Source organism: Coturnix japonica, chromosome 3, assembly GCF_001577835.2.
Source record: "Coturnix japonica isolate 7356 chromosome 3, Coturnix japonica 2.1, whole genome shotgun sequence".
NCBI lineage: Eukaryota > Metazoa > Chordata > Aves > Galliformes > Phasianidae > Coturnix > Coturnix japonica.
Window position 1 is genome coordinate 72504119 of NC_029518.1, and position 24056 is coordinate 72528174.

The 24056-nt window shown below is 42.7% G+C and overlaps 1 protein-coding gene across 2 annotated transcripts in view; it reads left to right on the forward strand.

Moving 5' to 3' along the window:
- Positions 1 to 24056, forward strand: part of PHIP (pleckstrin homology domain interacting protein) — a 98320-nt gene that overhangs the window by 168 nt on the left and 74096 nt on the right. For both annotated transcript variants that reach the window (XM_015859017.2, XM_015859018.2), the window contains exons 2-7: positions 38 to 96; positions 283 to 312; positions 416 to 475; positions 11399 to 11549; positions 11660 to 11758; positions 19903 to 20063. In XM_015859017.2, the coding sequence (XP_015714503.1) occupies positions 38 to 96; positions 283 to 312; positions 416 to 475; positions 11399 to 11549; positions 11660 to 11758; positions 19903 to 20063 (560 nt within the window). The remainder of the gene's footprint in view (positions 1 to 37; positions 97 to 282; positions 313 to 415; positions 476 to 11398; positions 11550 to 11659; positions 11759 to 19902; positions 20064 to 24056) is intronic.

Sequence of the window (24056 nt, forward strand, 5' to 3'; positions counted from 1 at the left end):
CGGGAGCCGCAACCCTCACCCTGCCCTCTCCCCGCAGAGCTCTACTTCCTCATCGCCCGCTTTCTGGAGGACGGGCCCTGCCAGCAAGCGGCTCAGGTACGGACTGCGCGGGCGGATGGCGCCGGGCCTGGCCGGGAAAGGAGGAGGAGGAGGCGGCGGAGCGTGGGGGGGGGGGGGAGCCTCGCGGCGCGCGCCCACCGCCCCCTCTTTCCTCCTTCCTAATTTTATTCTCCGTTTCGCCCCTTCCCTGCCCCCCCCCGTCCCCTTTTGTTGCTGCCGCAGGTCCTGATCCGAGAAGTGGCGGAGAAAGAGGTAAGCGCGGCCCGCCCCGCCCGCGGCGCCCCCCCCCCCCCCCCCCCTTCCCTCTGCCTCCCGCCCCCGGGCCGGCCCCGCTCACTGTCCGCTCCCCCCGCAGCTGCTGCCCAAGCGCACGGACTGGACGGGCAAGGAGCACCCGCGCAGCTACCAGAACCTGGTAAGGCACCGCCGGGCCGCGCTCTGCGTGCGGGGCTTCGCCGCTTCTCCCTTTGCTTTTTCTCCCCTTCCCTGAGCTGCCTACCCGATAAAAATTGAATTTCCCGCAAAAAAAGAAGGAGGGGAGGAAAAGGAGAAAAAAAAAAAAAAAAAACTTGAAAAAAAAAATATTCCGAACTTGTTTCTTTCTTTATTTTTTTTTTCCCCCCCCTCTTTCATTTTCTTTATTGCCGTATTTATGTGTCGGGATCTCGCCGAGCCCCCGTCTCCTCTCGCCGCTCTGGAGGGGCGCAGCTCGCGGCCGCACTGCGCGAGGCGCGGAGGCGCCGTACGGACACGCAGCGCGTCACGGGGGCGCGCCGAGGGGCGGGGCCGAGCGGGGGGCGCGCGGCCGGGGCCGCCGGTCGGTAGCGGCGCCGGGTGTAGCGCCAGCTGTACCGCCAGCAGGCGGCAGCGCCCCGCGCACACAATGCCTCCGAACCGCGGCCATCCGCACGGCCACATCCATTGCCAGGGGCCCATCCGTGCCAGGGGGCCGTGGATCCGAAGTGCAGAGCGGGCCGAGCTGAGCTGCCAGGCTCTGAGTGCAGATGCAGGGTGTTTTGCTCTTGGGTTCCTTATTATTATTGTTTTCTAAATCCTCTTTTTGTTCTTACCTTGTGCTCTCACAGCAGGTTAGCCAAGGTGCTGCTTGCCGTGGTGTATTTCTCACTAGCAGCGGTGGGCCTCAATTCATCCATCCATCCACCTCTGTTTTCTGGTGCTAGTTGGGAAGCTGAACTTTAGGTGTCTTAGCAACTTGTTGCCAGTTCTGTTTTCAGTACTGTGCTGTAATTCAGCCTCTACCTGCTAATGGTGTGTCCCTGGAAGGCTGAGCCATGCCTGTCCCAGTAGTGCTTCCCTCCAGGCTGCATGCGTTGGTTCTGAGCTCAGGCAGCTGTGGCGCAAGTGGTAGAAGTGCCTCTCTGCTACACAGAGGCTCGAATCCCGGGGGCTGGACTCGATGATCTCTAAGGTCCCTTCCAACCCATACAAGACTATGATACTGTGAACTTAGAGCTCACCCCTCAGGAGAAAGAGCAGCCCCCATCCCAGCCATTAAGCCCTGCTCACATGTGTGTTGTTCTAGACGCATGTAGGTGAATGGCACAACATGAATCGTGGGTGCTGACTGCGCTTGGAACACTTTATTTATTGCATTGTGGTTTTCTTTTTCTAAACCATGAAGTAGGTTTGGCCAGTGCATTGTAACACACGTGGGTGTCAAAACACTGAGAGCGATTGGCCTGTGGGAAACATGTTCCTGGATGGTGACACTTTCTCATTTTCTTGATATTAAAGCTAAGAAAGAAACTCTACCAGGAATTTTAAAGTGCTGATACTTGGCCAATTGAACTATTAATGAATATGTTTTAATTCATTCTTTTTAAGACCATGTTATCTATTTCAAACAGTGATCATCCATGACTTGGTAAAACTTGACGTGAACCTTTCTCTTAATGTGTTTTGTGTTTCAAAGACCAGAGGTGCAGCTTTGGTGTCGAATGGGTTTGGGGTTCTTCTGAGTCATCAGTGTGTAAGAAAAACGTGGACAGAGAAAGCAAGGAAGAAAATGGAAAGGTTGAGCTAAGAAGTCTTAATGAAAAATGAGCTCATTCAGACTCTTCTTTCCAAGTATCTTTTGTTTGCTGGAATGTAGGTAAATACCTCATTTAGCCAGTGGAAGTGTGTAAGAGCGTAACATGTGCATCTTACAGTTTGGCCTTGAGCATGAGTACACGTGTTTGAGAATATGGTAGTGATTGGATCCTTTCTCTTTTCCTCCTCCTTTATTCTTAAGACTTTCTTCTAGTATTAAGCGTTGATCAGGAAGTTTTCCTATTCTGCCTCGTCCTGCCTGGGAATTGAGAGAGAGGAGGAAAAGAAGTTGGTTACTTTGTGTTGGATCCTCTCTTCCTTATGTTGGCTTTAGCTTTCCCTGTCAAAGTTGTGTGAACTTTGTAGCACTTGACGTTTCAGGCTCCTGAAAACCGGTGCAGAAGTTCATTTGCAGGGGTGTATCTGCAGGGTGTGGGTTACATTTGATACAAAGAAGTGTTGTTCACTTGTTACATTCGACAGAAACTTGTTCATTTCTAATTACAGTATCAGTCTGGTGTGGGTTGGAAGGGACCTTAGAGATCATCGAGTCCAACCCCCGGGATTCGAGCCCTGTGTAGCAGAGCGGCACTTCTACCACTTGTGCCACAGGGGGGATTCGAACCCAGGGCCTCCGGTGTCGCAAAGTGGCATCCTTAGTTGAACTGAGAGGCTGCTGTTGGTTTGAACCTCAGTTTCTTTTTTAATACCCACCTTTAAGGCACTGATCCTTGTTTCTGAAGGAGGCAGATTTTGTGCTGTGTTGATGTTACCCTCGGATACCCTGAACTTGCACTAAACTCTACAGAGGGGTCTGAGAAAAACTAAGAATCACCAATCCCAATGAACGTAATGCTGTGAAGCCTTTTACTCTAGAGGGGCATTAAGACTCTGTGCGACAGCTGATGGGATTTAAGCCCCGGCTCCTGTTTTATTGTTTGCAAACTGATGCTACTTATTATAGATGTATTTATGTGGATCTTGTGGGCAGTGTTTTTTTTCAGCGGCTGATGCTTCTGGGTTTGTCTTCTTTGTGAAAACATTTGAGATATATTAAGATTATGAAAACAGAAGAAATCATACTAGATGTAATTCCTTAATATTAGAAGGAAATTTGCAGCCTTTAATATATTATTGCTGGAACTTAATTTATGCAAATGACGTTAAATTTGACAAAAACCTCATGAATTACTTTGGTCAGCAGAAGTAAACTTTGTTTCCTTACAGGCGAATGCAGGCTTGTAACGCTACAAGAAGATACATGAGTAGAAGAGCCATTCTGCTATGTTTTGTATTGTGAAGTGGCTTTCTTTCCACTCAGATATTTCAGTGTTTTTCCTATAGTCAGCGTTTGGGGGTGAAGCTGTGTGGTTCTTGCTCAGAGGCTGTAGGCTGTCAGTGCCAGCTGAGTGTCTGTATTGTCGCTGTTACAGTGTTTGTTTGTGCTGGGACAGAGGCTGCTCTGACAGCTGTCTTCAGGAGTCTGTTTGAAGGTGACACAGGAGGATGGTGGCAGGACTCTGCAGGTAGCGGGATGTTCTGTCTTCTGTCACTTGTGAAAATTGAGTGAACCGTTGCTTTTCCTTTAACATTGAAAGACTGTGGGTTTCTTCTGAGAGGGGATGAAAATCTGGATCTGGAATATTGTGTCCAGTTCTGGGCTCCCCAGTACAAAAAAGACAGGGATCTCTTGGAAAGAGTCCAGCAGAGGGCCACTAAGATGGTGAAGGGCCTGGAGCATCTCCCCTATGAGGAGAGACTTAGGGAACTGGGTCTGTTTAGCCTTGAGAAAAGAAGGCTGAGAGGGGACTTGATCCAGGTTTATAAATACCTGAGGTGTGGAAGCCATAGTGGTGAGGCTGGTCTCTTTTCAGTAGTGCGTGGGGACAGGACTAGGGGTAATGGGATGAAAGTACAGCATAGGAAGTTCCGCACGAATGTGTGCAAGAACTTCTTTACGGTGAGGGTGACGGAGCACTGGAACAGGCTGCCCAGGGAGGTGGTGGAGTCTCCTTCTCTGGAGATATTCAAGACCCGCCTGGACGCCTACCTGTGTGACATGGTGTAGGGAGCCTGCTTTGGCAGGGGGGTTGGACTCGATCTCTAGAGGTCCCTTCCAACCCCTACAATTCTGTGATTCTGTGAAAACTGAGGCGTCAGTAGATCACTTGTGCAGAGTTAGGGGAGCGAATTGTTTTTATAGGCTCTGAAGCATTTTTATTATGGCCTCGATACACAAACAAGCCACGGTGCATCATTTGACACCGGGGTAATTGTTTTTTCATGTTCCAGTTCCATGTGGGTGTAGCTGATCTAATTGCGTGCTGCTGCTGATAGCCGTCCAGTTCTGCTGCATCCTTTATGCGCCCATCCAAGTGTGCGGTCAGTCGGGGAAGGGAGCTGAACTGTCTGACAAACGAGCAGCACCAGAATGTTTGTGGGATGATTCAGCTCCAGCTTCGTGCACAGCAGCGTGGGCCTGACTCCAACGCTGGGTAGATGGGGAGGGCTTGGGAGTCTGCTGGGGTTGTTCATACTGGGAACGAGGTGCTTCAACCAGCTGAAGGTGACTTGGGGTGTGCTGTGATCATTTGAAGCTACTATACAGGTGTTCTTGGTCTTCTAGGGTCCCCATCTGGAGTACTGTGTCCAGGTGTGGAGCCCTCAGTACAAAAAAGACATGGAGATTTTGGAAAGGGTCCAGAGGAGGGACAGGAAGATGATCAGGGGACTGGAGCACCTCCCCTATGAGGACATGCTGAGGGAGTTGGGTTTGTTCAGCCTGGAGAAGGTTGCGGGGTGACCTCATTGCAGCCTTTCAATACCTGAAGGGAACTTACTCCCAGGAGGGGAGTAAACTCTTCGAAAGGGCTGATAATAGCAAGACACGGGGAAATGGTTTTAAGTTAAAAGAGGGAAGATTTAGGTTGGATGTTAGGGGGAAGTTCTTCACTAGGAGAGTGGTTAGGCCCTGGAACAGGCTGCCCAGGGAGGTTGTGGATGCCCCGTCCTTGGAGGTGTTCAAGACCAGGTTGGACGGGGCCCTGGGCAACCTGATCTAGTAAATGTGTGTGTTTGGTGGCCCTGCCAGGCAGGGGGGTTGGAACAACATGATCCTTGAGGTCCCTTCCAACCCGGGTCATTCTGTGATTCTGTGATTAACTTCATTCTCATTTAAACCCACACAACTGTGATTTATTTATTTATTTTTTATTTTTCTCCCCTCTGTTGAGCTACAATTTCATTCATGTCGATGATGGTTGAGGAGGGAGAAGGCAGAGAACTGACATGCAGTAGGATGGCAGTGCCATGGGTTTTGTAGGCAGGTCGGCGTGCTGTGTTGTTCTCAGAAATGTTTGTTACTGTTTTGCTGGCATCTGCCACTTCCTCTTCCCCTGCCCTCAAATACTGTATGTGATTCAAAGTGAAAATGACAGTTTATTTTTAGGCTGTTTCAGTGTTCGATCTCTTTTACTTCGTGCACCTTAGAGTAAACAGAAAGAGGATCTGTGGGACTGGGACGTTGGCACTGTACACTGACACTGAACTTCATTGTTTGTGACACAGCAAAGCGTTTCAGGCAGCGGTATGGTTGCTGTTTAGTAATTGGTTTCTTAATAAGTAACCAAGAAGAAACCGAGCACTAAGTGATTCATTTCTTCAGGGAATCCTGCACTGTGAAGGTATTCAGAGGAACGGGGAGGAAGAAGAAAACTGGCACTGAATCCAATAGCTGTACTGATGCCTAATTCTAGTTAGTAACAGTATTTTGAAGAAAGTATTTTGGAGGGTGGTCTGGAAGATTTAGAATTAGTGGTAAGGAAACCTGTGAGATGACTGTGGTCCTTAGTGAGGATTTTGATTTCATTTTCAGCACTGCTGTTGGACATACAGTGCTGACATACGTGACAGTGTACAGACATACAGTTGGACATATCCTCTGACCTCACCTATTAAAAGCACAGAATCACAGAATCACACAGAATGACCCGGGTTGGAAGGGACCTCAAGGATCATGTAGTTCCAACCCCCCTGCCTGGCAGGGCCACCAAACATACACATTTACTAGATCAGGTTGCCCAGGGCCCTGTCCAACCTGGTCTTGAACACCTCCAAGGACGGGGCATCCACAACCTCCCTGGGAAGCCTGTTCCAGGGCCTAACCACTCTCCTAGTGAAGAACTTCCCCCTAACATCCAACCTAAATCTTCCCTCTTTCAACTTAAAACCATTTCCCCGTGTCCTGCTATTGTCAGCCCTTTTGAAGTCAGCATGAAGTTGTTGAATAGCAGGTCATGTTTTCTTGGAGTGGGTGGTTTTTCATCAAGGTCTGTTTATTTCACTAGAAGTTGTGTGTGTTAAAATAATGCACGTTTTGCAGTGATTACTGACGGGAGCTGTATCTTGTGAGATCGCGCGTAATTGGGAAGTATGTGAGAAACAAGAACGCTGTGGGCTAATAATTCTCCACTTTGTACCTCTGTGTCCTGTTTTCTGTCCAAGCTGCCCCTCTCAGAAATCAGAGCGATCCAGAGAAATGTAAGGACACGTTCCTGCATTTCCTGACGTTATGGTGCTGAGGCAGTAGCGAGCGGTTGTATTGGGGTATTCAGTTTGACCGATGGTCAGATATAGTGCAGCAATTACTGGAATTCCATTTGGAGCTTGTTTTGAGTAATGTGCTACATAGCAGAATCATTGAGACTGGGCTGAATGCTGGTTTTGGTGAGATTCAACTCGCATCTTGAGGTCAAAGTAGCTGACTGGCAGATTTTATTGTTGTCCTGGTGTGGAAATATATCTTTGGAAAGATGTACAATTAAACTTATCATTAAGCACATTAACTGTTGGCGTGGGGGGAAAGCAACTGTACTTTAGGGGATGTGTGCCCCTGTGGCGCAAGTGGTAGAAGTGCCGCTCTGCTACACAGGAGGCTCGAATCCCGGGGGTTGGACTTGATGATCTCTAAGGTCCCTTCCAACCCGCACGAGACTACAATGATACTAAGATGTTTCAGTGCGTGCAGTGCTCAGGGGAGAGTCCGGGATGGGGTTATCATTTAGCTGATGTCTGAAGGAGTTGGCATGTGGCTGCGTTTGGCTGCATTATGCATTACCAATCTGACTAAGGAGTTAAATTGTGATGCTGTTGCTTCATTCGTTGTGACTCGGATGTTAAATTATTCTGCAGTGTCATGCAGAATGAAACGATGAGCACTTAGGCCTGCTTGGAAGGTAACCGTGCTTTGAGTGTCAGTCGCAATTGGTGCTGTGTGCTGTGTGTTCCCCTGCTGTTCTTGTGCCTTAAGTGGAGCTGGGGTAGGGAGGCGAGGGGCGAAGCTGAACGTAATGCTTTGTAATGGCATAGAAAACATTGATCATAATTAAAAGCTGAATTTTTTTGCACTAACAGAATTCACGTTATGATGATGTTTAAGAAACATGACAGGATAATGACAGAAACGAGTTAGCTTGTTATTCTCCTTACAAATACCAATCTTATGCATTCAGAGTTAAATATTGCAGAAATACTGGTAGGAGGAGGAAAGAAACCAGCTGGGATTTCATCGAGGTGTGGCCGGCAGTAAAAAATATCCCCGCTGTTTATTTACTGTCTGACATCACCATTTCGACATCAGATTTGAAGATTTGTGTTTGTAGTCCAGTCTGCTTTAGCTTAAAGCTGCATGAATCGTAAGTACTTGTACATCTGTCATGGCTTTTTCCCTGCTTCTGCTTTCTCCACTCTTGAGTTGAATGTGACTTTCCATCATCCTATTGGCTTGTCATGAGCTTTTCTATTTCCGACAAAGCTGTAAAGCATCCTTTTAAAAAGTGATTTAATTTCCTTGTTGGTCACTTAAATTTGATTTCAAAGTCTTTATTTTTTCTTGGTTTCCCCCCTCTCTCTCTGAGGGCAGTAGGAATATTTGGCGTCGGTTTCGCTTCTTTTCATGGTTTACCAGAAAGGAAGATGAATTTCTGTGTTTAAGCACTTCTTCATTTTGGGTTTCTACTGTAATTTTAATTGTCACATTAACAAATTAGTAGTGGTAAAAGAGGATTCTTTTCTTTTTCCTGAAGGAGAAGAAAGAAGTTTTCACCCAGAGAAAACTTTAATATTATGTTTTAATATGCCCAGGGAGGTGGTGGAGTCTCCTTACCTGGAGATATTCAAGACCCACCTGGACACCTACCTGTGTGATGTGGTGTAGGGAGCCTGCTTTGGCAGGGGGGTTGGACTCGATGATCTCTAGAGGTCCCTTCCAACCCCTACAGTTCTGTGATTCTGTGTGATTTAAATAAATGAAGTCCCTTCCTTTGCATCTTCGTAGAAGGAGGAAAGGGAAGGGAGTGAGTAAATAACACTTGCAATGACACGAGATTCTTATCTCCGCAGATTGTACATTGAAATGAAGCTTACTCTGCCTTTTTCTACAATAATACCATTCTTGTGCATGTTCAGTCTTACATACGCAGAATATATATATGTATGTATGTATATATATATATATACTTTCCTCTTATATAGGAAAATAAGAGCTGTGTGTAGACTGCATAAGATTCCTGAATTTTTTATAAACTTCCTGGAACTTGCAAGTGTTAAATGGACCCGTGCTTTTCATTCGACTTATTATTCTTATTTTATTTCAGCACACAGCTCTCTTGGTATTGTGTTGCTTTGTTAATGAGCTGGGTGCAAGCGCTGCTTGGTGGCAAACCGATTGTTAGGGAAATGTTAGAAGCAGCGCAGCTCTGCTTGGCGGCACTAGCTGCTATCACACAAATGGGCTTAGACAAGGATGCTGCAGTGTGGATAAAAGGTTTGTTTTGAGATTGTACCTGCTAAAGATGAAGAGCTCCCTTATTTCAGGGAGGTGGTTGAATCGCCATCCCTGGATGTGTTTAAGAGCCGTTTGGATGTGGTACTCAGGGTTATGATTTAGTGTAGGGTTTTTAGAGTTAGGGTACTGGTTAGGCTGCGGTTGGACTTGATGATCTTCAAGGTCTTTTCCAACCTGGGTAATTCTATGATTCAAAACAACTGCATAAGGAATTGAGCCTGCCTTCTTTCTGCAAGAAAACAAGAAAAACTGAACACATGGCTTCTGACAAATCATGAGACATATGACTCAAGATCCAAGCTAGCTGTAGTTTTGGAACGTGTCAAAACTGATTTGCTTCATTTGCCCGAGATTTTGTGCACTTCCAAGGATGTGTAAAAATGAAGGGTGTTGAGCGGGATAAAATGGCAACTGCATTGCACGGGGAGGTTAATGCTGGTGGTCAGATGAAAACCATCGCTAATTGTTAGTCTTCGGGAGACAAGTTTGGATTCCACAGACATGAGGTCTGGCTGCAGAGAGCTCTTGTACAAAGGGCTGTATTTGTTGGGTTTGTGCTCTTTCTGATAGGAGCGAAGGAGAATAAAAGCGAAGGAAATAGATCCGGGCTGCTGATGGCAGGAACCGTGCATGGCTTTGTCACTCCTTGCAGCTATTCTAATATTCTGGGGCACTCAAGCGTGTGTTCTGACTGTGATTCCTCCTTCTCTGAGTAAAGAGAAGCGAGTTTCATTTGCATGTTATTGATAAGGAAAATGAATCAGAATAGCAAGTTCTGAGCGCTGCGGATTATTTTTTGTCTCTTTTACGAGTGCCCGTCTGATGTCATTGAATTTACTCCAATGAACTAATCTGTACGATCAGCTGTAACGTTCAAGTACTTCTTAAATAATTTCCAATGTTTTTCAAGAGAAGCCTTTTTCGTTTTAGTTTTTAACCTGTGTGAATTTTGTAGATCATGTAATCGTAAGGTAAATTCAGGCCTTCTGCAAGGGAAATGTAATTGACAGGAGGGGTGGCAAAAGAGAGCGCTTTTCGTCTGTCACTCAGAGCATGGGGTGGTGGCAATTACAGGTATGAGCAGAGCTTTTCCAGGGCTTCACACACGAGCAGTCTGTGTGTTAGCAAACTGTTGGAATAGCTGAAGTGACTGCAGCGTGTCAGCGAGATGGGAGCTTGTTTGATAAAGAACCAGGTATATTCCTATTAATTGCAGTGCAGAAGGGTCCGTCTGCCTGAAGTGTCAGTCATGGCCTTCTGTAGTTGAAGAGTAACACAGTGTCACAAGTTTTTTTTGTGCTAAGTAGTGCTGTGAAGACATGCCTCAGGCTGGGTGAACGACTAACTACTGTGTGCCAGATCCCACACTAGAGCTGAGGATGCGGTTCTCATTCTCCCTCTTCATTTTACTGGTTTAAATGTTCTTTTCTGTTTTTTAGACTGGCAATAACTTGAGAAGAAATATTTTTAAATGTCCAACAGAGAGCTTTGTGGTTCATAGCATCTTACTGTTGTCATATACTTTGAGACTTTTATGTTAAGTTATATGTGGTGGTGTTGCAGGGGATCTATAATTATCACAGTATCACAGTCTTGTGCGGGTTGGAAGGGACCTTAGAGATCATCGAGTCCAACCCCTGGGATTCGAGCCTCTGTGTAGCAGAGCGGCACTTCTATCATAATTATGGATCAGAAGAGAATGATCTGGGCTGTCAATATTGTTTTGGTGTTGTAGTCAAGTGGCCAGGGGATCTGCTGCTGAGAATAGGAGCTTGTTTTGGGTCTGAGCAGCTGAAAACTCTGAGCAGTGACAGAAAGTGGTTGTGGCTGATGTGTGTATTCCTGTGTTAAACAACAGTTTCTGAGTTCCTGAAGTTTTTGGTTTAGATGCTTTAAATCTTTTTTAATTAAAACAAAGAAACAAGGCAAATTGTTGAGCTTCAGTAATGCCTTACAAACTTGGTGAGTTGAATGCCATTATGTCCAGTGGGTTTTCAACAGAGCTATGTTACATATTCAGTGTATTCCAACCTTTCAGTAATTTTGTAAATATTGTGTTCCTTAGAGACCTTTTCTTAATCTCATGTTATGGTAATTGAAATTGACCAGACAGATAATTAAATGTATAAGAACAAATTCAGTATTACATTTTTTCATTGTTATAAAGGAGCTTATTAGTCTACGAACAACTGTATTTTAAAGTTACAGTAATAAATGCCAACAGTTCTCTCTACGAGTAGCATAGTTTGAATAGCAAATTTAATTAGGACCGGCTGGAATGAGTTATTGTACTTAAAGGTCATTATGTGTTTTTATCTTCTAAAGAAAATTATACTATATGAATTTGTGTAATAATCTGGAAAAAAAAAAAAAGCTTATTAATTCTTCAGAAATATTACACTTTTCTTTATCAAATGTTTTGCTTCCTCTTTCGTGTAACAGGTGAAATATTACCGACACTTGGCACCCGATCACTTGCTTCAAATATGTCATCGACTAGGACCACTTCTAGAGCAAGAAATCCCCCAGAGCGTCCCTGGAGTGCAGACGTTATTAGGAGCTGGCAGACAGTCTTTGCTTCGTACAAACAAAAGTATGAAAACTGTGTGAGAGCTTTGAGAATTCTTGCTATTTCGTGCCTGTTCTGCGTTACTGCCTGGGAAAATCCTGGTCTCCATTCTTTGTGTAATTCTTCTAAAACAGGTTGCAAACATGTTGTGTGGAAGGGGTCTGCTCTTGCTGCGTTACACTGCGGGAGGCCTCCGGAGTCGCCTGTGAACTATGGCAGTCCACCTAGTATAGGTAAGTCAGTTTTATTAAGGCATTGGCACTGTACAACTTGACTCCCAGGGTAATTAATAGTAGTAATGATGAGTGCTAAGTAGCAGTTCTCTTTGTCCTTGTTTGCATTATATTCCTTGCACTGAGTATTAGTACTTAATAACTGGTCATATTTGCACATTTGTATATGGAAAAAAATACATATTGTAAATGTACGTGCCAGTTCTGCTCCGAAGCCAGATATTTTTCTTGTTGAAGCATATGGCTGAATAAATTACATTTCAACAGTGAATACGTACAAATAAACCTCATGTTGTTTAAGGTATAATAATGCTGTCAGGAGGTAAATAATTTGTGCAGTAGACCAACTTGTAGACCATGCTGTCCAGGTTTTACCTGTTGTTGGAGAGAAAGAATAAGTCACACAGACTGGTGATGATGTTCTTTGGAAAGCTGTGAGTGTCCTGTAGGAGGGTGACAAGAAGGGGCTGACAATAGCAGGACATGGGGAAATGGTTTTAAGTTAAAAGAGGGAAGATTTAGGTTGGATGTTAGGGGGAAGTTCTTCACTAGGAGAGTGGTTAGGCCCTGGAACAGGCTGCCCAGGGAGGTTGTGGATGCCCCGTCCTTGGAGGTGTTCAAGACCAGGTTGGACGGGGCCCTGGGCAACCTGATCTAGTAAATGTGTATGTTTGGTGGCCCTGCCAGGCAGGGGGGTTGGAACTACATGATCCTTGAGGTCCCTTCCAACCCAGGTCATTCTGTGATTCTGTGAGTGATCATTTCTGCTCCTTGGTCCAATTACTAATTTCATGGGTCTGCTTTAGTTTGTTGTGTTTCATCGTGAATCGTGCATATGCATATATATACTATATATAATATGTATATCATTAGTTACTTTTTTAAGCTTTATTTAAGGTGGTATTTTGTTCTGTGTTAAAACTACCCGTAGGAAGAAAAACTGTCAAAACACAATATATATTGCTACCAGTAATATTGGTTTAGTCAGGGAGTGGCCTTTTTTTTCCATATCGTGTGTAGCTGAACATGCAGAAAAGCATATTCAGTAAATCTACCAAGGCTTCAGAGTAGATCAAGCTTCTAATTCTAAGGTGTGCCTTGAACAGGCTAATTTACACCTTGTTTCCTGAAAGCTGTTTAAGCGCATGATTAGTTAAACATCATTTGACCTCTAAGTGTGTGTGTGTATGTGGGGCGGTGGGGAGACAAGGGGGGAACAAACATACATTCCCTAGAAGCTTTCTATAGATTTCATTAGCAGCAGCAGTGTTACAATGCAATCCAGAGCTCCTTTTTAGTTGTACGGGCACTTTTTTTTTAACACTTGGAAATTAAGGAACCTGGGAAACTTAAAGGTGACTGAATGAGTTGAGATGCCTTGAGGAGTAAATATTGCAGTAGCAGCAGGTTTCTGGGCGAACCTGAAGTTAAGTTGTTAAAGCAATTTTCAGTTTGAGATGCTGCACGTCGCTGATAAAAGATGGGCTGCTGTTTAAACAGAGGTTTCTGACTTGGCAAAAACAGAGTGTGGAAGGATACATTGGAGAGATACTAAGTAACAATGTAGAAATGCATAGCTGGGTGCTATTCAGGTATGCTCAATGTGGTAACTCGCTGTAGCAGTTTTGGGAAGCTGGAACTCTTGGTGGTGGAATGTTGTTACCCAGTAAGGTAACAGTAAGGTTTCTGTGGACAGGGATAGAGCTCAATTTGGATGCTTAGATTATTTCTAATGTTGAAGAATTGGGTTTAATAAAATTACACTTCAGCCAGAAGATTATGGTTTTGTCTTACAGCTGAAGTAGAAATATGCTGCAGCTAAGAAGCTTTTGAGGTTGAGCACTGCCAACATTGATATGGTCAGATGGCAAAGTATTTAGTGTTCTAGTGGACTTGTTATTTGAAGGCCTTAAAAGAACATGGCTTTGGTGGGTATTTAGAGCTAAGTTTTCAAAACTTCCTCGACTAGTAAATGTATTGGTGGCTTGAGGCAGTTCTCTTAAAACCTACATCCATTCAACAAGATTCTCTTTACAGATATCATTTTAGTATTTAGTTATAAAGAATTGTTTCCATGTTGTATTCTAGATGTGGGGGAAGAAACGCCTGTTGTTGAATATTTCCCATCTCAAGTGTGTGTGCATTGTCTTGAACACTGAAAGTTGGAAAATCTTGGGCTAAGTGAGCAGCCTTACCTGCAAGGTGTGTGGAGGACAGAGCTGTCTGATAGCACAGGTTTCCTTGGTAGTGATTTTCTGAACTGCCTCTATACTTGGCATATGTACTGAAACATGCTTGAAGAAAAAATTAGTGCAGAAGGCACTGTGTAACTTTGTACTGTAACTTAATGCACTGTGTGCATTCTCGGAAAGGGTAGTCAGGCATTGGAATACACTGCCCAGTAGGTAGTGGAGTCACCGACCATGGGAGTGTTCAAGAAACGTTTGGATGTTGTGTTGATGAATATGATTTAGCTGGGAAGTATTGGTAATGGTTGGACTAGATGATCTTCTAGGTCTTTTCCAACCTTGATAATTCTGTGATTCTGTGTGTATTTTTTCAAGGGACAAGGCTGGTGTATGAAGCCTGCCAGTTAGGTATCAAAGGAAGTTATACAAATGCCATGTACAGAAGTTAACCGTTAGGAGAAATAACTCTCAGACTCTTTTTATGGAAGAAGAAGTAGGGCTTTCTAAGTAAATGTTATTCTTATGGAAACTTTTGCAGAGCGCTGAATATCTGTAAAATTACAGTAAATTCAACGTACCGCTTTTTTCATGACCAGTAATTTCCTCTTCCGAACATCAAAATAAGTGCTGGTAGCTGTGTATTTTCAACTATTTTTTTGAATGTTTGATTCAGACCTGTGTGTTAAAGTATGTGCTTTTGATTAATCCTATTTTAGTTCAATCCTTATAGTGAAACCGGGAGTTGGAATAAGACTTAATTCATAAATTGAAATTATTCTTAAGTAAATTCCCGTAAGGCTGTGTTTTACGTGTTTGCTGTTTGGAAACTTATTCTTCAGGCCGCATATATTTCAGTTGGTGAGCCCACTAATGACTGGGGAATGGAAAAGAAGTCTGTCTGTCTCATGGAGGATTTTTCCTTTATTTACGTATTACTGAACACGTAGCTATATTTGTTCATTTCCTGGCGTGAGGAACCAATGCAATCGTGATACTGTTATTATTTTCTTTAGTATTAAATGTTTTTCTACATTATGCCAGCAGCCCTATAGATAACTTTTATATGCAGTTAAAATACATCTGTACAAATACTTACTTCACCAGAAATCTACAGTATATGTCTAGAATGTAATGGAAAACCAAAACTTGTGTAACGAATAACGTCTCTGTGTTTAATTAAAATCAAAAAGGAGAATTGGCACTCAATGATCTTTAAGGTCTCTTCCCATGGAAGCCACTCTATAATTCTTTTGTTTTGGTAAATACCCATAAAGACATTCGTGGATGCAGAAGAAGAAAAGGAACTTTTTTAAAGTAACTTTCAGGACCTGCTAAAAAAAGCTCAGAGCCAAAGCTGGAAGTTCTGAGTTCAGAGCTCTTAGGGAAGCTGGTTATTCATTTGTGAAGACCTGAGTGAGACTGGCTGCTCATTCCCTTCTGATGATGAATATGTTTCCTGGCTGATCAAGATATCTGCCTGGTTTTGCTCTGGGGGACACCGCTCATGACCGGCCGCCAACTGGATTCAACTCCATTGACCACAACTCTTTGGGCCTGGCCATCCAGCCAGTGCTTCACCCAGTGGAGCGTACATCCATCCAGACCATGGGCAGTTTAATGTTGTAACTTTCTTACTGACAAACAAGAAGTGTAGAGTCCTACAGCTAGGCAGGAACTAGGATGTCCTGGGATTACCCAGCTGGAAAACAGCCTCGCAGAAAAGGACCTGTGGGTCCCGATGGACACAGAGTTGAATGTGAGTCAGCAGTGTGTTCTTTCTGCTAAGAAGGCTTACAGTGTTCTTGGCTATATTAGGCAAAGTATGACTTCACCAAGGGGTGATCCTTTCTCACTACTCAGCACTGAGGAGGCCATGACTGGAGTGCTGTATTTGGTTTGAATGTAAGAGAGAATTGCATTGGAAAGAGGTCCAGTACGGGGCTGTGAAGTTGATGAAGGGACTGGAATGTTTCTCCTACAAGGGGAAGCTGAGAGAGCTGGGAGAAGACTGCAGACAGCCTGGAGAAGACTCAGAGGGATCTTGTCAGTGTGTATTAATACCTAAGTGGGACTTTACTCTGGTGCTCAGGAGGCAGTGGACACAAACCAGAACACAAGAGGTTCTATCTAAACATCAGGAAACTTTTATTCACTATGATGTTGACCACAGATTGTTTGGGGAGGTTGTGAAGTTTTCACCCGTTGTGGTTTAACCCAGCAGGAGGCTCAGTACCACACAGTCGTTTGCTCACTCCCCTCACTTCTGCTTGATGTAATATTATATGGAATTTGCCTTTGGCTAGTTTAAGTCAGTTGTCCTAATTCTGTTCCCTCCCAGCTCCTTGGGTACTTTGCTGAGAATGGCCTTGGCTCTGTACAGTGCTGCCTAGCAGCAACTATAAACACTGGTGTGTGTTATCAATATTGTTTTTCTCCTAGAACCAAAACATGGTATCATACCAAACACTCTGGTTTGAAGAAAACAGTTCTGTTCCAGCTGAAACTAAGACACTGTCCTTAGTGATACTCAAAACCCAACTGGGCTGAGTCATGGACACACTGCTCTGGTGTCCCTACTTGAGCAAGGATTTGGACCCTGGTGTCTTCCAGAAGTCCCAATCTCAGCCAAGCTGCGATTCTGTGGTAGCAGTTAGTAGTAGTCACATCTGTGACTTATTTTTTTTCTTAACAGAGATCAATCTTGTTCATGGGTACAAGAGGCATACAGAGCTAAGATAATTTTAACTTCCTTAGTTAGCCAGGCATTGGGTGGCATTTATTTGTGTAGTATATACTTCACAGTGCCCTTCCAGTAATGAAAAGCCAAACAGCTTCTAATGTGTAGCTTTGTTCTTGCATCAAACCTTTCTTTCTTCTCTGGGTTGACACAGTGCTCTCTAAAGTGTTCCTTGGATAAAGCTTATATCGTTTTCTTAGCTGGTTATGTACTGCATGTGGCTCCCACTGCAGCTGTTCAACTGCCAATGCATTGTCCCTCTTCCTGTGATTGAATCATCACCTTTGCTCATGTTGACTCAATTGTGTGAGGCCAAGCAGAACCGAAGCAGAAGCAGAAAACTGCTAGTGGAGCTCAAATGAGAGTTGCAGGAGTGACTTCTGTACAGGAGTTTCTAAAATCAATCTTCTCTACAGCAAAAATTGAGCTAGAGTAGCTTAAGGACTATACAAGGCCTGGCAGATGGTAAAGTCAAATATGAGGAACTGCTCCTTTAACTTGAAGACCTATAATTAGTACAAAGGCGCTATAATTAACAGTTGGTAGCCTCTCTTACCTTGACTTGCACCGGAAAAATCAGCTTTACCGTTCTGCTGCATAAGATGAGGTTATTTTTCTTTCATTTTATGCCTGTACTCTGAAGGGAAAAAGCAGTGCTTCCTCTGCTAACAAGGTGGGCAGGTGTCACAGTGGAGCCATAAACATTTGGGCCAAAATATGTAAATCATAGAATTACTCAGGTTGGAAAAGACCTTGAAGATCATCAAGTCCAACCGCAGCCTAACCATAGTACCCTAACTCTAACAACCCTCTGCTAATTCATATCCCTGAGCACCACATTCAGACGTCTCTTAAACACAAGTGTAGTTAAATGGACGACTGTATTGAGGGAATTGAGGAACATTAAAATTATTTTTAAATGGTAATGTGATTTTTATATATTTATTTTTTAATATAAATTTGGGTCAATGCAAATCTGTGAGGCTTGCTTTCCTCATTTCCATTGTCACTGTGTGCTGCTCCTGTTTTGCAGTAGGCTGATAGTTGCTAAACTGGGGACACTTCATCTGTTGAGTTCCCCAGAGATCTGTGAACTTGTAGCAAGCTGCCTATCACTATTTGACAGCAACAAGAATACCAGCAGAAATATTGGCTTAGGCTCTGTTTATTCACTAATGGAGATAATTAAATTAACATATACATACATATATACATACAACATATATAATTTCAAGATATATATATATTCAAGTTTTATATATACGTGTAGATATATATATATATGTATAAAGATTGAAATTATATATATATGTAATCTTGAAATTGATCTGTTATGTTTGTAGAGTTTTCCATAAATTCAGATGTTAGAAGTAAAATGCTTGAATGAGTTTGTCGGTTGCTTAATGTTAAAGAATCCACTTGTTTTTAAATTTACTGACAGAACATATCTGCAGATTAAACTCCTAGCTTAAATTTTCTGTTATGTGAGCTATGAATTCATTTGAAGGCATTGCTGTAAAAGCCGATTTCCAAGCAAGAATCATCTTGTATTAAGAGCAAATAAAAGGTAATTTCTGAATAGGCTGAGATTGTGTAAGATCGCTTTATTGTTGTGACAAATACCTTTCTTTGTTTTATTCTTTGTGGTGGATGTGGGATGTCTTTTTACTGTTGATGTTTCGGAAGCAGAAACTGGATTTATCTCGTGACTGAGCTAATCTGGGTTTCGTGCTGTTCTGAAGTAGACTTTTGGCAAGGAAAGCTTTGTTATAAAGCAAATGCAGCTGCATCTTCTTCTTGTTTGAGAGCAGGGTGAAGAGGTTATAGCAGAGCCTTAAGGCAGTAGTGGCCCATTGAGTTGGTGCTTCACTCTACAGCTACTGATCCTGCTCCTTCACAAAGCGTTTTAAACAAGGAAAAGGAATCCTTAGGCTACATATGCAGTAAACTAAATGTTTCAGGGCTGTTCTCATGGCCTAAAGCCAGTAGGCTTGGCAGTTATCCATACCACTAAGTGCTTTTGCTCCTGTGTAGAGCAGCTGCTATCCAGTTTGAATGAAGTTTGACCTGTGCTGACTCATGAACTTTGGTCTCATTTACCTGGGCCAAGCCAGGCAATACAAGAGGCTTGTAGACAGTTGATGCTAATGAGTGAAGGTTATTGAGTGCCCAGACCCATGCCCATGCCCTGATTCTGCTTACTTCACTAGTACAGGCATTACCTTGGTCCAGAGTAAGGAATGCCTAACCAGAGTAGTAATGACAATAGCAACTGCCTGTTTTGGAAGTGATGGGTCTTTGTTTTCACGTATGATGCTGTGGATACTGCTGGGCATTAGTTTTTTACTTCTTGCATATTGCTGGCTGCAGTTGTATGAAATATAAAGTATGTTGCCATTTTTTTCTTTGCTCTGGTAACAACATGGAGAACTGTTTGGCATGTATGTGTGTATGTCCGTGCATTCAAACACTATACTCTGTTGCTTTATCATTGTATGAATAGCAGTTTAAAATTGGGAACAGTGACATTTATTTTGAATGGAGATTTCCATCTTGTTACAACAAAGGTTTCTGGACCTCCTTATAACTCGAGGGGAAAAAATAGTCAAAATCAAAACTTTCCAGAAGAATCATAGAATCATAGAATTACTCAGGTTGGAAAAGACCTCAAAGATCATCAAGTCCAACCGCAGCCTAACCATAGTACCCTAACTCTAACAACACTACACTAAATCATATCCCTGAGCACCACATCCAAACGGCTCTTAAACACATCCAGGGATGGCGATTCAACCACCTCCCTGGGGAGCCTATTCCAGTACCTAACTACCTTTTCTGTGAAGAAGTTCTTCCTAATATCCAACCTAAACTTGCCCTGGCACAACTTGAGGCCATTTCCCCTCGTCCTGTCACTTGTCACCAGTGAGAAGAGACCTGCCCCGCTCTCACTGTAAGCACCTATAATTAGCCTATATTAGGTTTGGTGTACTTTATCTTCATGCTTTGCTTTGCACTTTAGTACTTTTTTGGATATTTGTATCATAGGCTGCTTTTGTGTTAATATTTTTCCCCTGTGATGATAAATGGAGAGAATTAATATAGTAAGGTATTCATGTGACCAGTTATGCAGCGCTGAAATGAACTTTCCCTTCTGAGGTGTGTTATGGCTTATGAACCCAATATAAATCTCTTTTCTTTTTTCTTTCCCCATTTGGTAGTGGATACCTTATTCTCAAGAAAACTGAATGGAAAATACAGACTTGAACGCCTTGTCCCAACCGCAGTCTATCAACATATGAAGATGCATAAACGAATTTTAGGACACTTATCTTCTGTATACTGTGTAACTTTTGATCGGACTGGAAGGCGAATATTTACTGTGAGTACAAATATTTTTTGTATTATTTTATTAGAGTACAGATAGCATAGTTTCCCAAACCTGAGTGTACTCACATTTATTAGTAGCAGGTGAATGATTTGCTGCTGTTACTTTCAGATGCATTTTGCATGATGGTGCCAGTTTACTTGTTAAGATAATTCAGCATGCTGAATGTGCTGGTGACTGCTAATCCATGCAGTTCAGTCAGAAAACTGCAGTTATTTTCTATGAAATTACCTTGTGCAGATTCTTTCTTTTCCTTGACTTCTGTTCTCTAGGAAGGGCGTAGAGAAAAGAACAGGCTGCTATCAGGGAATATTAGAAGTCAGGGTAGATAATCAGTTTGTATCATAGTATCATAGTCTGGTGCGGGTTGGAAGGGATCTTAGAGATCATCGAGTCCAACTCCCGGGATTCGAGCCTCTGTGTAGCAGAGCGGCACTTCTACCACTTGCGCCACAGGGGGGATTCGAACCCGGGCCTCCAGTGTTGCAACACGGCATTCCTACCACTGTAGCTAGATTATTTTAGCCTTTCTCTATAACTTTTATTACATTTTAAATGACTATGAACAGGCTGGTAAATTTGTGCAGCATGTTGATGATTGAAAATTAGCGTGGTGTTTTTTAACAAATGTTGGTCTGTGAGTAATTGTGATCCGTGAGATCCCAGGAACTGATTTTTATAGCAATGTTCTCAGTATTTACAGCTAATTTCATTGTGTTGCTGTGGTGGAGTTTTTTTTTTTTTTTGCTCTTATTGTTGTTTACTCTGAGGATGTCTGAAATTGGTACTAAAAATGTGAGTTTCTTAAAGTGGGAATTAGGAAAACCTATACGCATCAGTGTAATTTGGATTCCTTAGTAAGTAGTCAACTTTAGTAAAGCCAAGGATTATATAAATGCACGCCTTGTGTCAATCTAGGATGCTCTGGCTGCATTTCTTGCTTTCTCACAGTTGCTGGATTCTTGTGGTGTGTTTGTGGATTTGGGAGCTTGTTTGCACTCTTTGGAATGCCATGACAGATAATTCGGGCAGTGCAGGTGGAAGTGTGGTTTGGTTTTACATTGTTGCAGTTTGGACTTCTCAAATGTTTTTAACATGGTTGTAAATACAATTTGTCCTTCTGCCCACATACAATTTATTTAATTCATTGTGTGGAAAAATGTGTGGCTGCAGGGACTGTGGCACTTAGAGAAGTATGAGCAGACTGCTGCTTATTTGTTTGCTTGTTCATAGTAGAGATCTTCTCGATATTTCTTTAGCTTTCATTGACAAGCTAAGTCCCTCAACAGTCATAGGCATTAAATTCTTACCATCTCCTCTAGTTTGTGCACGATTCACCTGTCAGAAGAAGTGTTGCTCTGATGCTGTGGGCTTATTTTATATGTGACAAGGCAGAATGGGTTAGGGATTTTGTGTGCAAGCATAAAAATCCCCAGTGTTCATCCTGTTCAGCTGTATGTAGAAACTTCTGTTTGTGCTTCCTTGAAGAAGTGCCTGAAACTCCTTGCTAAGGTCTCATGATTCATCATTTTCTTAAATCCCAAGTACCTTAAATCTGTTGTCTTTGAGGGACTTACTAAAGTTCCCTTGAGTGCATCTGTAATGAAGAGTAGAGTTGCACATTCCCTTGTGTTTTGCAGTGTGACTTGAAAGTCATTAGAGAGACATTTCTTTCTACTATAAGAACAGTTTATTTCTAAACGAAAAATAGAAGGATCTGGCATAAAATGAGGGGAGCAGTTGTGCTGCTGTAATCCCCGAGCTCTGCTGGCAGTCCTTTACTGAGAGATAAAATGGTGTCCGTGGTATAATTGCTTAAAAAAAGGTCTTGGGTTCAGATCACAATTATTTCAATCCAGTGTTGAATAAAGTGTCAGTAGAAAGTAATTGTAGTTTGTAGGTTTTCCTCTGTGGGGCTGGAACAGAACCTCTTATCTCAGTGTTATCGGATAAATCCAGTCTTCTTTGTGTAAATGTGTAAACGTCTTTCAACAAATGGAATGCCAAAGTGTTCCATTCTATATTGCGGTAAAATCCAAGTTGTAGTTGCTGTGGTGATTCAATTTGTTGGTAAATTTGGCATTTATAAATGAACTTATAAACAAAAGGAGGACAGATTTCATTCTAGACATGTCTGTTACCAGCATATAAATTTGTGTGTATCAGGAGGGAATCATTCTTACTCTGATTTTACTCTACAACCTCCAACATTTAGTGTAACATTAGCTAGGTAAGAGAGATTGTTTTAGATTTATAGTTGGTTGTAGAAGCTTCAATTTCCTTTCCTCTGAAGGACTGAAAGCCTCTACGTTTATGTTCTCTTCCTGTGCTGCTTCAAATTAAAAGAAAAAAAAAGTGATCTCAGCACATTTTTGAGTCATACTGTTCAGAGAGATGTTATCTTTGTTAGGAAGAAGATGCTCTTGGTTTGCCTAACATCAGTGAAAACAGGACATGAAGCAGTTTTCCTGCTATCTATTAGGTCATGCAATGGCCGATCCTATTTACCTTCTGCTGAAGATTTCACAAGAGATTTCTTAAGATCAGCTTCTAAGATGTTTTTTTTTTTTTTCTTTTTTTTCTGAATATAGAAAATATTCCCAGTTTACAAACTGGGGTGTCTTGGTGATTTCTATTTTCAAATTAACTGCAGTGAATGCAACTACATTACTTGCAGAGACACACCTGAAAGAACTGGCAGCCTTCAATGAAGGAAGCCTTACTATTTCTGAGACTGTTTTGGATCTCTTGGAACCACGTGCTAGCGGTAGGGACAGGCATTGCCTTCTCTGTTTCCTGTACTGCTTGGTCCTTTCAAGTCAGAAAGTTGCCAACATTGTTTCCCTCATCTTTATCTTCCCATCTCCTCTGAGATCCTCTTTCTAGGGAATAATAATAAGCAGGGGAGTGTAATAACTTGTGGTTGGAAAGAGACCGATCTGTATGGTTTTTGGCAGTCTCACTGCAGCCCACAAGTCTCTGTAATGGTAGGAAAGTGAACCAGTTTTACTCCATACCTTGGTAGTGCTGTCATCAGTTCTCTGTAAGGGCTGAGCCAGTTCTAGGATTTGTTTTTGACAAATGCTTTTAATAGGCACATAATTTGTAGTAGTTGCAGACATAACCTTGGAAACAGAAGCTGTGGTGTAAGCCGATGCCCTTGCTGGTAGAACTGGAGCAGTGTTTGTAAGAGTTGTGAATTATCCCATTCAATTCAGGCAGAATCTCATGGATTTATTAGAGCTCCTATATTACAATCTTGCCAAGATGCCACAGAATTTATAACTTACCTTAGTCATTTTTCTTGCTGAGACTTGCTAACAGTTTAATTTTCCTCTACAGGGGAGAGGTACAACACATGCCTCTATAGCTGTCCTGGAGCCAGCTGGTAGGAAGCAGTCTGATTTTATGCTGATCTGCTTTCCTCAGTTTGCTGTTAAATAGACCTCTGAGGTTTCTCCAGGTGGCATTAGGTCCTAAAGCAAAGCTAACATTCTTCTTGTCTGTTTCTTTGTTATTTTTATTTTCCCCTCCTTGTTTCTGACTCTTTAATGTCTCTCTTTATCTACGCACAGATTGTTCTCCATCAATTACATTCTGCAAGCAGCTTTTTAGGGGTCTTTTAATGCAAGGTTTAGTTTATTGGGTTGTCTTTTATTTGTTTACTTATTTTCTTTGAACAATCTGTTCATCCAGTAGAATGGCTTCAAGCTGTAAGTGAATAGCTTATTCATAATGTTGATCCTCATGATGTGAGAACTGCAGAAGCATGTTTTATGTGATACGTACAGTGCTGTAGAGAGTGTTACTTGTGCAGCTAGAGAAGAGAAGGTTGCGGGGTGACCTCATTGCAGCCTTTCAATACCTGAAGGGAACTTACACCCAGGAGGGGAGTAAACTCTTTGAAAGGGCTGATAATAGCAGGACACGGGGAAATGGTTTTAAGTTAAAAGAGGGAAGATTTAGGTTGGATGTTAGGGGGAAGTT